Source organism: Martes martes, assembly GCF_963455335.1.
Source record: "Martes martes genome assembly, chromosome: 2".
In the NCBI taxonomy this organism is placed as follows: domain Eukaryota; kingdom Metazoa; phylum Chordata; class Mammalia; order Carnivora; family Mustelidae; genus Martes; species Martes martes.
The window spans coordinates 58,112,857-58,128,089 of record NC_137889.1 but is presented as its reverse complement, the minus strand read 5'-3'; the positions used below and the strand labels follow the sequence as shown (position 1 = coordinate 58,128,089).

The following is a 15,233-nucleotide window of genomic DNA, read 5'->3' as shown; positions in this document are numbered from 1 at the left end:
GTCTCTTAGGATTTGTCTCCCTCTCGATCCCATCTTGTTTCATTTTTTCCTTCCCTACCCCCCAAACACCCCACCCTTTCCAAATTCCTCATATCAGAGAGATCATATGATAAATGTCTTTAGGAAAACTTTTCTTATGTAATACATAAAATCCAAAAGATAAAGTTAGATGGCTTTAACTGTGTAAAATTTTTAAAATATGTCCAATAAAAGACACTGTAACAAGATTCACACAGAAAGATAATTGCAATATAGAGAGCAAAGGATTAGTATCAATGATACTAATCAAAAGAATGATTGCATGTTATTATGAAAACAACAAATAATCAATAGAACAATTTACAAAGGCTATCAGTATATAATTTACAGATTTAATATCAATGACCGGTAAACATATTAAAAAATTTGCAGCCTCTTAGAAAATAAAATAATAATCAACTGCAAGTTAACAACATTTTTGTTTTGTTTTGTTTGCCTGTTAGATCAGCAGACTTTAGTAGATTGAGGTATACTGCTGGTTTAAAATAGCAGAATAAAATTTTTCTTCACTTCTGTCTATCTAACCAAGCAGAAACAAAAATAAAAGAAAAACTGTCTTTGATGAAGCAGTAACTAGAACCTTAAAACACAGACAAAATCAAATAAGAATTCTGAGTCAAACGAGAAAATGATGGGCACTGAGATGTGCCTCCTCCATTCTGGAGAAGGTAATAAGTTTGTCTGAAAGTACTTAAGTTATGAATGGTTGATCCATTGTTTTTGGTTTAAGAATAATAGTTCTAGTGGTGCCTGGGTGGCTCAGTCAGTTGAGTGTCCAACTTTTGGTTTTGGCTCAGGTCATGAACTTGGGGTTGTGAGCTCGAGGCCTGGGTCAGACTCAGCTGGGAGTCTGCTTGAAATTCTCTCCCTTTCTCTGTGCTCCTCCGGCCCCGAACTCGCACTCACTCTCTCTCTCAAACAAATAAGTCTTAGAAGAAGAAGAAGAAGAAGAACAACAACAACAACAACAACAACAGTTGTAAAGGGATGAAGGAACAAGGATAATGGGAATATTCCTGTTTAGATAAAATTCAGTCTAGAAACTCCATACCTATAAGCAGTCATTCTCTAGTTCTTCATTTCCCAAGGTCCTGGAAGCACTGACTTACTGTCTCTGTGGAGTTACCTAGAGACAGATTTCTGGTCATTTCATAAAATAGGTTCCTACATTCTGTGAACTTTCATGTCTGCCTTCCTTTTACTTAGCATAATGTTTTCAAGGTTGTGAAAAGGTTACCTGTATTGTGACATGTATTAGTACTTCATTTCTTTTAATAAATGAATGATTTTCCACTGTCTGGATAATACTGCACTTTATTCATCAGTTGGTGAACATTTGGATTATTTCCACCTTTTTTGGCTATTATGTATGATGCTGCTGTGAACATGCATGTACAAGTTTTTTGTGTGGACAGATTCTCTTGGAATATACCTAGATCTGGAATTGTGGATTACATGATAATTCTGTGTTTAACATTTTGAAGAACAGCCAAACTGTTTTCCATTTTACAAACCCACAAATGTAGAAGGGATCGATCCAATTGCTTCATATTATCACCAATGCTTGTTGTTATTCATCTGTTTAATTACAGCCATTCTAGTGGTTGTAAAGTGGTATCTCAGTTTTAATTTGTATTTTCTTAATGACCAATGATGTTGACTATCTTTTCATGTGCTTTTTGGACATTTGTGTATTTTTTTGGAGTAACATCTAGTCCTTTGTCCATTTTTAATTGAGTTTTTATTTTTTAATATTGAATTGTGTAAGAGTTCTTTATGTATTCTAGATAAAAGTGCCTTGTCAGATGTAGGGTTTGCAATGATTTTCATATTCCTATTGGTGCCCTTGGAAGCACACAAGATTTTAATTTTGTTAAAATCCATTTTGTTTTCTTTGCATTTGGTGTCATAGCTAAGAAATCATTGCCCAACTCAAAGTCACACATATTTATGTCTATGTTTTCCTCTGAGAGGCTTATAATTTCTTATATTTAGGTCTCTGATCCATTTTGAGTTAATTTTTGTATATGATGTAAGGGGGGAGTCCAATATCCTTTTTGGGGGGGGCACTTGGATATCTAGTTGTTCTAGCACTGTTTGTTGAAAAGACTATTCTTTCCCTACTAAATTTTCTTGTCAACATTGTAAAAAATTAGTTGGCATAAATGAATGTATGGGTTTATTTCTTGACTCTCAGTTCTATTCCATTGATCTGTATGTCTAGCTTAATGCCAGTACCACATATTCTTGATTTTATAATTTGACAGTAAGTTTTGAAATTCGGAACTGTGAATCCTTCAACTTTGTTCTTTTTTGTTGTTGTTAAGAATGTTTTAGCTCTTCTGGGTCCCTTACATTTCCATTGGAATTTTAAAATCAGTTTATTAATTTCTGCAAAAAAGCCAGCTGGAGTTTTAGTAAGAATTACATCGAATCTGTAGATCAATTTGGGGAGTGTTGTCATTTTAATGATATTAAGTCGTCCCGTCCCATCCATGAATATGAGATGTCTTTCCATTTATTTAGGTATTCTTAAATTTTTTTCAACAGTTTTTTGTAGTATTTGTTTTACAGGCTTTGCATTTCCTAAATATTTTATTCTTTATGATGCTATTGTAAATGGAATTACTTTTTGAAATTTGTTTTATTCATTGCTAGTGGATAAAAATAGAATTTAATTTTGAATATTGATTTTGTATTCTGCAACCTTAGTGAACACATTTATTAGTTCTAATGTCTGTGTGTGTGTGTGAGCATGCATGCTCACATGGATTCCTTCAAATTTTTTAATAGACAAGATTATGTCAACTGCAAACAGGTTGTTTTACTTCTTCCTCTCTAATCTGAATGCTTTTTTTAAATAGTTTTTTTTTTAAACTAACATGTGTTATTAGCCCCAGGGGTACAGGTGTGTGAATTGTCAGGCTTACACACTTCATAGCACTCACCATAGCACATACCCTCCCCAATGTAATCTGAATGCTTTTTATTTTTTTTATTTTTATTTTTTAAAGATTTATTTATTTATTTGACAGACAGAGAGAGATCACAAGTAGGCAGAGAGGCAGGCAGAGAGAGAGGAGGAAGCAGGCTCCCTGCCGAGCAGAGAGCCCGACGCGGGGCTCTATCCCATGACCCTGAGATCATGACCTGAGCCGAAGGCAGAGGCTTTAACCCACTGAGCCACCCAGGCGCCCCTGAATGCTTTTTAAATAGTGAGAGCAAACATCTCCATGTTGTTCCTGATCTTCGTGGCAAAGCTACTCAGTCTTTAACCATAAGTATGATATCAATTGTGGATTTTTGGTAGATGTCCCCTATCAGGGTATGAAAGTTTGCTTCTGTTACTAGTTTGTTCAGTGTTCTATATCACAATAGGGTGTGGATTTTGTGAAACTCTTTTTCTGTGTCTTAAAATAATCCCATGGATTTTGTGATTTATTAATATGGTGTATTACATTGATTATATTTTCATGTATTCAATAAACCTAGCTTTTCTGAGATAAATCTCATTTGGTCTTGGTATAAAGTCCTTTTTATATGTTGTTGGAATCAGTTTACTAGTATTTTATTGGATATTTACATCTGTACTCATAAGGGGTATCGATGTATAGTTTTCTTGCAGTATCTTAGTTTGGCTTTGTCCTTATGGAACGAATTGAGAAGTGTTTTCTCCTTCTCTAAGTTTGTGAGGGATCTGTGTGTGTGTGTGTGTGTGTGTGTGTGTGAATTATTTTTGAAATACTTGTTAGAATTTACCAGTGTAGCCATCTGACTTTGTGGGGAAAATTTTGACCAATTCAGTATCTTTACTTGCTGGAAGTTTATTCAGATTTTCTGTTTCTTCTTGAATTGGGTTCCACAGGTTATTTTAGGAATTTGTCCATTTCGTCTTGATTATGTATTATTTGTTGGCATATAGTTGTTCATAGAATTCCCTTTTTATTTCTTTAAGGTCGGTAGGAATGTCCTCTCTTTCATTCCTGATTTTAGTTTTGAGTCTTCTTTCACTTTGCTTGTCAATATTCCTAAAAGTTTCTCAATTTTGTTGACCTGTTTCAAACAATTTATTATTTTGTTGATTTTCTCTATTATGTTTCTATTTTGTGCTTCATTTATATCTCCTCTATATAATTTCATTTCCTTTCTTCTGCTTGCCTTGAATTTAGTTACTCTTTTTCCAGTTTTTTTTTAAGGTACAAGTCCAGACTATTGATTTGAGGTATTTTTTCTTTTTTCAGTAGGGACATTTACAACAATAAATTTCTTTTTTTTTTTTTTTAAGATTTTAAAAATTTATTTGGCAGGCAGAGATCACAAGTAGATGGAGAGGCAGACAGAGAGAGAGAGAGAGAGGAGGAAGCAGGCTCCCCACTGATCAGAGAGCCCTATGCAAGGCTTGATCCCAGAACCCTGGGATCATGACCTGAGCCGAAGGCAGAGGCTTTAACCCACTGAGCCACCCCGGCATCCCAACCATAAATTTCTCTCTGAGTACTTCTTTAACTTCATCTCATATGTTTTGGTAGGTTGTGTGTGTGTGTGTGTGTGTCTGTGTGTCTGTGTGTGTCTGTGTGTGTTTTAATCATCTCAAAGTGTTTTCTGATATCCCTCATGATTTCATCTCTGACTCATTGGTTAAGACTATTAATTTCTACATATTTGTGAGTTTTTAGTTTTTTTTTCTATTGACTTATAATTCATTCTATTATGTTTGGAGAGCACACTTTGTATGATTTAAAAATTATTGAGACTTGTTTTGTGGCCACACATATATCTGTCCTGGAAAATGTTCCATGTACACTAGAGAAGAATGTGTATTCTACTATTGTTGAGTGGAATGTCTGTTTTTTAGGTCTAGTTGGTTTATGATGTTCAGATCTTCTATTTCCTTATTGATCTTCTGTCTGGTTGTTTTATCTGTTATTGAAAGTGGAATACTGAAGTCTCCAGCTGTTATTATCGAATTGTCTATTTCTCTTTTCAATTCTGTCAGTTTTGCCTCATATATTTTGGGGCTCAGTTGCTTATATTTATGTATGTAGTTTTATGTTTCTCATGAATGAACCTTTTTATTGTTGTAAAAATAGCCTTCTTTTGTCTCTCATTACAAATTTTGTTTTTAAGTCTATTTTATCTAATGTTAGTATAGCCACTCAGGCTTTCATTTGGCTATGTTTACATGGTATATCCTTGGCCATACCTCTACTTTCAACCTATTCATGTCTTTGAATTTAAAATGTACAGTTCTTATAGACAATGCACAGTTCTTATTGGAATGTTTAATCCATTTAAATTTAATATAATTATGATGAGATAGGACTTATGTCTTCCATTTTGTCATTTGTTTTTTATGATGTGTCTGTTTTGTTCCCCTTATTGCTTGATTACTTCCTTCTTTGGTGTTAAATATTTTCTAGTGTTCCAGGTTAAGTCTTTTACCATTTCCTTTACTATATGTTTTTTAGTTACTATCTTAGTGGTTGACCTGGGAATTACCATTAACTTATAATTATATAACTAGAATTATTTAATTTTTATCAATCTGTAATAGATTAACAGCATCTTAATTTCAATAATATAGAAAAACTTAACTCCTTTATGACTTCATTCCCTCTCCCCCCTGCTTTGTGCCATTATTGTCATACAAATTATATGCTATACATTGTGTACCCATCAACTTAGATTTATAATTACTGCGTTATCTACTTTTAAAAAGGATAAAAGGAGTTATAAACAAAAAAATGCATTTATACTGTTTTTTTTATGTTTAATTATGTCATTGCTTTTACTGGCACTCTTTATCCTTCATGTGTATTTGAATTACTATTTAGTGTTCTTTCATTTCAGATGAAGGAATTCTCTTAGCAGAAGTTTTTCTTGTAGGACAGACAGGTCTGCTGACATCAGATTCTGTCCAGTTTGTTCACCTGGCAATTTATTAAGGTCTGTTTCATTTTGGAAGGATAGTTTTGCTAGATATAGAGTTTTTGTTTGAGATTCTTTTTCCTTCCCCCAGCACTTTGAATATATCATCTTACTGCTTTCTGACTTCTGACAGTTTCTAATAAGAAATCAGCTATTAATCTTATTGAGTATTCCTAGTATATAGTGAGTCACTTTTTTCTTGCTGCTTTCAAATTTTATCTTAGTCTTTGATTTTCAACAATTTATGTTTTTAGGTATACGTCTCTCTGAGTTTACCCTAGTTAAATACTACTGAGCTTCTTGGACTTGTAGATTAATGTTTTCTTATCAAATTCGGGAACTATTTGGCCATTATTTTTTCAAATGTTCTTTCTTCACTTTTCTGTTTCTTGTAATAGATCATCTCAGTCAACCTGCCTTTAGGTTTCCTGATATTTCTCCCGTCAGTTCACATCTGATGTTGAACCTTTAGTGAATTTTTAATTTCAATTTTTATACTTTTCAACTCCAGAATTTCTATTTGATTCTTCCTTATAATTCCTCTCTTTTTATTGATATTCTATTTGATGAGGGATTTTTCTCACACTTTCCTGTAGTTCTCCAGACATTTTTTTTTAAAGATTTTATTTATTTATTTGACAGAGATCACAAGTAGACAGAGAGGCAGGCAGAGAGAGAGAGAGAGAGAGAGAGAGAGAGAGAGAGGAAGGGAAGCAGGCTCCCTGCTGAGCAGAGATCCTGATGCGGGGCTGGATCCCAGGAGGCTGGGTTCATAACCTGATGTTGAAGGCAGAGGCTTTAACCCACTGAGCCACCCAGGCACTGCCAGACATGTTTTTTTTTTTTTTTTCTTTAATTCTTTGAATATCTTTAAAATAGCTGATTTAAATTTTTGTCTATTAAGTTCAACATCTGGATTTCTTCAAAAACACTTATTGATGGCTTCTTTTACTATGTGTTATTCTTTCTTATTTCTTCGCATGGTTTATAAATTTTGTTTTGTTTTTCAAACTGGGCACTTTTTAAGTAATATAATGTGGAAATCTGGAAATCAGATTCCTCCCCTCCCTTGGCTTTGTTGTGGTCTCTGTTTGATACTGTTGCTCTTTCTTTGTTTAGTGACTTTCCTGAACTAATCCTATAATCAGTATTCTTTGTGGTGTGTGGTGGTTTCTTGTTAGCTTAGTTGTGAGCTAATTGTTGTTCAGAGATTTTCTTAAATACCTAAAGCCCCTAAGTTTCCCAGCTTTGCTGAGGGGCTCTGCATGCCCTTAATGCTCAGATAGGCACTTCATAATTCCACCTTTGTCTTCACATTCTCTTTATACTGTGCCTCCCGGTTAGCCATAGGTGAGACCTTAGTGCTTTCATAGCTCTTTCCTGTGTGTACATATTACTGTGATTATGTACATAGACACAGTACTACGCGTGTGCCTAATCTTTTAGATTGCCCAAAAATATGCCAAAGCTTTTCTTTCTTTCTTCTTTTTTTTTTCAAGATATTATTTATTTATGACAGAGATAGAGAGAGGGAGCACAAGCATGGGGGAGCTGGAGAGGGAGAAGCAGGCTCCCCCCCTGAACAGGGAGCACGATATGGGGCTTGATCCCAGGACGCTGGGATAACGACCTGAGCTGAAGGCAGACGCTTAACGACTGAGCCACCTAGGCGCCCCTGTCAAAGGTTTTCGAAGATATTCATAGACATCTCATTCCTCAGCTTTTTAAATATTTTGGTCAGCTCCTTGTTTGCCCCAGCTGTCATCATTACCTCAGTTAATATTAATGCAATGTTAAATGATTGTCACTGATTGTTTTCAATAAACCACCTCCCTTTGCTCTTCCCTCCTAGAGAAAAGTCTGTTTACACCCAGTGAGCTCTGAATCGGGTCAAATAAGGGCAAGCCTTTACAAATGGGAGTTTCCAGGGAATTGCCAGATAGGTCAAATTATGATAGTTCTCTTTGAATGGTATTTTGGGGAACTCCAAACCTGTTTTACTCCATCCAGTGGCTACTAAGCCATTCCTGTTTTCACTTGATTGAAAGAATATTGGTTTCAGTGGTGATAATGGGAATGGATGTAGGTCTGGTTAAAATGTCATACAAATGATCTCATTAAAATTCAGTATTTTTTCTTAAATAAGCACTCCTTGGATTGTTGCAAACTTTTGGTTAAGTTGGATTCTGACAATTTTTGCCAGTATTTTTATGGCAGAACATCTTTTGCTCTTGCTATTTTTTTAGAGGACTTGTTTCTCAGAGGTCCTAGTCTGCCATTCCCATAGACCTCACTCCAATTTAACAGATTTTGGAGGAAAGGCTAATCCCTCCTAAATTATTTCCTTTGTAGAGTTGTCCTCAAAAAATAAACATGGAAGACGAACATAAGAAAACAAGGACTGGGGGATACAACACCAATAAACCTGTAATGATAAAAACTTCTTGATGAAGAAATCTTACCAACCAAAAATTAAATTGAAAATATAGAATTTGGATCTTAACTGGAAAGGGACAGAAGGACCTTTTAGGGAGCATGAAAATAATCTATATACTAATTTGAGCAATGGTCATATGTATATACATATGTCAAAAGCCATTGAAATATATATTTGAGAGAAGTGTACTTTATTGTGGATAAAATATGCCTCAGCTAAAAACAAAAAATAAACTATGTGGTAAATCTTGAATCCATTTGAATCTAGACCTGTAAGTAAACAACTATGGAAATTATGAATCCAGAACAGAATATAAACGTTGACTCTGCATTTATCTTCCAAATATCAGGAGTTAGGTATATAGGCCAGGGAGAAAGATGGGGAAAATATAGTATATATATATATGTGTATTAGTTATCTATTGCTGCATAAGAAATAACATCAGATCTTAACAACTTGAAATCTAAACCTTTATTATCTCAGTTTCTGTGGGTCAGGAATGTAAGAGCAGCTTAGACAGGACATTCTGGTTTAGGGTGTCTCAGGAGGTTACAGTCATTGGGAGGTTTACCTAAGACTAGAGGTCTAGATAGTTCACTTGGGTAGCTGTGGGTAGAATGCCTCAATTATTTGCCACGTGAGTTCCTCTGTAGGTCAGGTTGAATGGTCTCACAGCATGACAACTAGCTTTCCTTAGAACCAGCTTTCAGAGAGAGCAAGGCAGAAGCTGTAACGTTGTTCATGACCTAGTGTCGGAAGTCACAGACTGTCATTTCTGCCATATTCTGTTGGTTGCACAGATCAACTCTCAAGCAGGGTTGGAGGGTATTACACAAAAGGAGGAAGACAGAGAATAATTAAGGGTCATCTTAGAGCCTGGCCACCACACCCTGCTAATTTCCTCAATGTTTTTAGCCAGGAGCCATTACATACTGCCCACAAGTTAGAAGGTAATGCTTCCAACCTAATGTTTTTGTATAAGCCTTTTCCTTGCTTTAATGCATTCTTTTAGGTACCTTGCTTGCCTTATAGAAGCATTTACTAAAATTGAGTAATAGTTTATTTTCACTCTATTAAAAAATTCTTCTTGCGTTCAAATCAAACTGATTTTTATGTTTTTATATTTCAAAATTCTGTCTATAGTGTGTCTATATAGTATACAGTATGCATATGTTCACTTTTAGTAATTATTTCTGCCTACCCTATGTCTACATATGCTTGGAATGATCTTATCATAAGTATAGTTATTTCTAAACGGTAAGAATTTGGATGTGTGTATTTTTTTTATTAGCTGTCTTCTTAATTTTTCTTTCCGCTAAATTGCTTATAATTCTTTTTTAATAATGAGCATGTATTACAAAAAGAAAGACTTTCAAAAAAAGTTTTATAGTATTCACTAATCATGAGAATGTAGGGAGATAATATCATCACTATTGATCAGAGTATAAAATTTGGTACAACCTTCTTAAGGGGGCACTCTGGTATTTGTCATAAACTTAAGTGCTCATATGCTGTGAATCAAAAATTCCATTCTCAAAAATCAATCCTAAAACATCTGTACATATGCACGAAGATATGCATAGAGTATTTATTGTATCATCATTTATAATGGTAAACCATTAGCAACAACTGAAATGTTTAATAATAGGTAAATATGTAAGTGGATTTTGGTGTGGAATACCATGTAACCATTAGAATGATGAAGATTCATTAAATTACTACATGAGAAAATTCCATTTATGTGAGAAATATTACTTATATATCGAATAACTACAAATGTGTGCTTAAAAAAACTTAAATGTATATATATGTACATGTTTATGTCTTAAGTGCACAGGAAAGAATCTAGAAGGATTCACATCCAAATAAACCTCTAGGATAAGAAATAGAAAAGTTGGGATGGAGAATGGATTTTTTTCCCCCACATGTTTATGAACACTTTTTATGGAATCTGTTTTAAATTTGGAGTTATAACTCTAGTTGCCCTGAGATGACTGCAGTTCTCAAGTAGAAAGTGACTGAAGAATCACATTTCATGTTTTCAACTGTGAAATGACCTTGTAATTAAGAAGGATCTGATCATGAGGTTTTTGTCTTTGTGGATCTTAGATGGCTTATTCTTTTATCAGTTATTTCAATTGTCCAGGCAAACAAGGCTGAGATTCTGAACCGCAAGAATGAAGATTGGAGAAAACATAAAGAGAATTTTAAGAAGTGATTAGGTATGGTAATCATGTGAGAATTAGAGGAGAGAGTAGAGTGGAAGGTAGAACTGAGATGGGGGACAAAGAAGAGCAGAGTTAAAGGAAGAAGATATGAGTTAAGTTAACGATACTGAAGACCTGTGGGAAAATCTCATGAAGCTATCTAGCACATGGTTTGAAAGAACAGTCTGGTGCTCTGGAAGTCATTGGCATTTAGAATTTTAAAATCATGATTGATAGTTGTGATGACCAGAGGAAGAGTGTATAGGAGAGAAGATTCTTAGAGATGGAACCGTGAGGACACTAACATGTAAGGAGCTAGCAAACAGTCCATGAAGCTGACTAAAAAGTTGCATTAGATAGTTGTATCTAACATTTTTCAAGGATGAAGATGATGTGATTGGTCATTTGCATTGCCCAGGAAGGGGAAGGAAGAGGAAACATTTGAATTTGTTGCATCAAAGTTTTTGACCAGAATGGGTTGTGGTAGAGAGCCCTCTAGTGGGAGGGAGCATGGCATTTGAGGAACTGGAAGGAGCATGATGAAGCTAAGCTCAGAAAAGAATGTGAATGAGACTGGCATTTTTCATCCTTTGAATTCAATGTGACCAATCAGTTTCTTAGTGGAAAGAAATTAATGGGGTGTTAGTTTTAGTATCTCAGTGTAAGAGAGTTATGAAAATTATATGTGCATTTTTCTTTTCTTCTGCTCTGTGAAAGGTGGAGAAGAGGTTTTGAGGAGCTAAAACATGTGGGGAATGACATGTTTTTTTTCAGCAGTGGGAGGGAGGAAAGGGAATTTGTCTCCCAAGGAGAAGTACCGAAGCAGACAGTAAAGAAAAGCAGCAGGGCCTTTTTACACCTAGATCAACTAAAATTCCAAAGGCGTGGACCAGGCACAGAAGGATGAGTGTTAAAGGAAACTTACTTATTAGCAAGCTGCTAATTAAGAAAAATCACTGCAAAAATTTTTTTTTTTGCAAAATGTATTATTGTACATATTTAGTTTTTATAGTGCCTCTTCTGGAAAAGTTATTACTTCATTTTCTATATTTATTATATGAAAACTGTTATTAAATATACTGGGAAGATTTCCTTTATTTTCTCTTCAGACAAAAGATTGGATGGGGAATAATTCTTTATTACTTTCTTTTGTTTTATTAAATTAATAATTATGCATGGAGAAAATTGTGGAACAACATATGTTAACAGTTAACATTGCCTGCCTCAGGAGAATTAATGAAAGAAGAAATTAACTTCTTTTTGCACACGTCTGTTCCTTAACTTCATTACAGTGTTTTTAAAACAACCAATAAAACGTGATTATAGGGAAAGGTTAAAAATAAATTAATACATATTTGTAGGAAGATTAAGAAAATAATATAAAGGTATGCAATATAGGAAGAGTCAGCCACTCTAAATTCCTCTTGTGTGTCTTTGGCTATGTATAAGCTTTTGTTACTTACTATACAAAACAGGATGTAGATTATGTGAAAATATATTCTTAAAACTATATACTTTTTCATTGATATCATGGCCATCTTTCCATATTGATACATACCAATTTATTTTTACACACTGCATAGAATTTTGAAAACTTTGGCGGGAAACTCTTTTTAGAAATTGAAATATATACAGAGAAAAGTGTCCCAAGTTTAATGACTTTTACAAAGTGAAGCCACATGTATAACTCTCATCTAGATCAAGATCAGTAATGATGCAAGGGCATCTGGGTGGCTCAGTAGGATGGGCATCTGCCTTCGGCTCAGGTCATGATCCTGGGGTCCTGGAATGGAGCCCCACATCCTTCAGGACTCCCTGCTCAGCGGAGAGTCTGCTTTTCCCTCTCCCTCTGCTCCTCCCCCTGCTCATGCACTCACGTGTGCTCTCTCTCTCTCTCTCTCAAATAAATAAATATAATCTTTAAAAAAAAGATCAGTAATCATGCTGATCACTGCATTTCTTCAACTGCCTCCCAGTTAATTAACCTTCCTCCTATCCATAGGTAACCACTCATATAGATAAGCTGTGTCTGTTTTTTAACTGTATATAAATTGAATCATATAATCGTGTGTGGCTTTTTTATGTATGTGTCTGTTTGGGGGGGCCTATATTATTCTTGTGAGATTTATTAATGTGGTTCCATGTATCAGTGGTTTATCCTTTTTCTATTTGATATGGTAGTCTTTAGTAGAATGCATAAATCATGATTTTTATGTATTCTGTTGATTTGTGTTTGACTTGTTTCAGATTGGGGATTATTATGAATAATGCTTCTGTAGGTCTGTATGTGTACAAGTTGTACATACCTTTTGCCCCACATTTCTATTGAGTATGTACAAATTTCTGTGCTGTATATCAAGGAAAGAAATTGCTAGACCATACGGTATCCATATGTTCCCTTTAGTAGATACTGCTCAGTTGTTTCTCATAGCGGCCCTGACATCTTACCCTTCTCTCAGAAGTGAGAGAGTTCCATATACTCTGTGCCCTTGCCAACACTTGATATTGACGGCTTTTTGTTTGGTTGGTTTGTTTTTGTGTTAGTTTTGGTTTTTTGGCTGTTTAAGAACATTTTAAAAGTCTGCCCAGTATTTTATTATGTGAGTAGTCCATAATTTAATCTCCTTTTGATGGGCTTTTTCCTCTTCCTCCACTACAGCACAGCCAGAACTGGACAGCTCCAATATCTAGTGGGCTCTGTGATCTCTGTGCAGAAGATTCAATACTGAAAGTTTTCAGAATCTCTGTGTATCCTTTTTTTTTTTTCTTAACAGATTTTTCTTGAATTTCCTCTTTATGAATAGTGTAGTACCAATATGAAGAATCCATATAAAATAGTTTCATTTTATGACATGAAAACCAAATTTGATTTTATGGTGGTAAATCGTTGGTTTTTTTTTTTTTTCACTCTTGTTTAAAGGTAATATAAAAAGTAGTATAATGTCTGAAACTAGACCTTTGGTGAAAGCATTGCTAAACAGCCGATTTAATTATCCAGAATAATTTGTATTCTCTTAGAACAAGCATACAGTGCTAGCTGCCAGCACTTGCATCACATAGATCCTCAGTCCACTGGAAAACTACTGTGTGAATTACTTGAGGATGTAATCACTTCGGTTTTGGAAAACTGTTTGACTTTTACCCTTTCAAAGTGAAAGGCATTTCCAATCAGAGAAACATGATTCAAACCCCAACCTCTCTTTTAACAAATCTCTCTCCAGTTTCCTCCCATTTTCTTGCTTCTAATGAGTTAAATGTGATCACCAGACCTCCTGCTTCTTCTCATGTTAGGAGGTGTGTTTCTTCCTGATAACTATTCTTCCTGTTGTGCATTATAGCTTTAAACAGGTGTTGGCACACATGGCATTCAGTACCATCCAGTTACTATAAGTAATTCCTTGGGAGAATTTAGATACTGTTAACCTTCTATGATAGCTGAATAGTCTTTTGGAAAGTGACTTATGGGCGTATAAGACAGTTTCATCTTTCCTATTATTCTTTGCTTTTGCCAGTTGCATGTTGAATTATTCATTTTTGAAATAGCTATAATGACCAGAAGAAGCATGTGATTATCATACTAGTAAGTTTTGGTCATGCTTTCTTACTTTCACATGTGGAGGTTTTTCACATTTCTAATTAATTGCTGTCAAGAACTTCTTAGAGGTAGCTGAAAACCACTGCTTTATATTCTGTTCAGTTTTTTTTTTTTTAATAAGTCTGTGTCTTAGAAAGATGTCCTTACCTCTTGAGGTTTCTTAAAAAGTCGTATTGCAACATAACCTAAAATTCTTCCAATTCTTTGTTATATGTAGTAATAGTAACGAGTCTGGAAATGCCTATATGAATTAACAAATAAGCCGGAAACCTTATTGAAGAGACTGTTTTCAATAATCTCTCCTTTCTTAGGCCCTAAATCTTTTTTCTCAGTGTTGATAATGAATAGCAAAACTTGCTGGCTTGATTTTTTTTTCTTCCTTCTCAGTATCTGGTAAAAGTTCTAATATTCTAACATTCTCAACCAGGATTGGGCTGCAGTGGGGGGTGTTAGAGTATAAATGTAGTCAACTTCCGACCTACAACTATTAATTAGGAATCTCTTCATTTATCTCACATGAACTTGGCTTATGGATTAATTTTAGAGACCACTTTCACGTCTTGGTTAATAAAATGCTTTGACCTCTGGTGGATCATTTCTGAGTATATTCCAGCCAGTGCAGTCAGCCTTTACAAAGAAATCTAATATTAGAGAATTCATTCAAGTTGCTTCATTACAGATTAACACAGAGAAAAAAGGACCCAGTAACCTAGAACCAACAGAACTCGCAGCTTCCCTGGGCTTCAAGTACCTGCAACAGCTATTTCTCTTTCTCCACAGGTATTAGTCAGAGCCGGATCTCTCACTGGCTGTTGCAGCAGGGGTCAGACCTGAGTGAACAGAAGAAAAGAGCATTTTACCGATGGTACCAACTTGAGAAGACAAACCCTGGTAAATATCTTTTCCTTATTTTATTGCATCTGAAACAAGACAGATGTAATTAATTACTTTATTAAATCTGTGTGCTGACTGATCTTCACTAAGGTGATTTTATACTTTACTGTTGTTCTTTTTTCGCAAAGAGCAC

The 15,233-nt window shown here is 34.8% G+C and overlaps 1 protein-coding gene across 10 annotated transcripts in view; it reads left to right on the top strand.

Annotated features, from left to right (window-relative positions):
- The window catches only part of HMBOX1 (homeobox containing 1), a 196,659-nt gene that overhangs the window by 114,792 nt on the left and 66,634 nt on the right, over positions 1-15,233 (top strand). For all 10 annotated transcript variants that reach the window (XM_080797802.1, XM_080797800.1, XM_080797805.1 and 7 more), the window contains exon 5: positions 14,987-15,097. In XM_080797802.1, the coding sequence (XP_080653928.1) occupies positions 14,987-15,097 (111 nt within the window). The remainder of the gene's footprint in view (positions 1-14,986; positions 15,098-15,233) is intronic.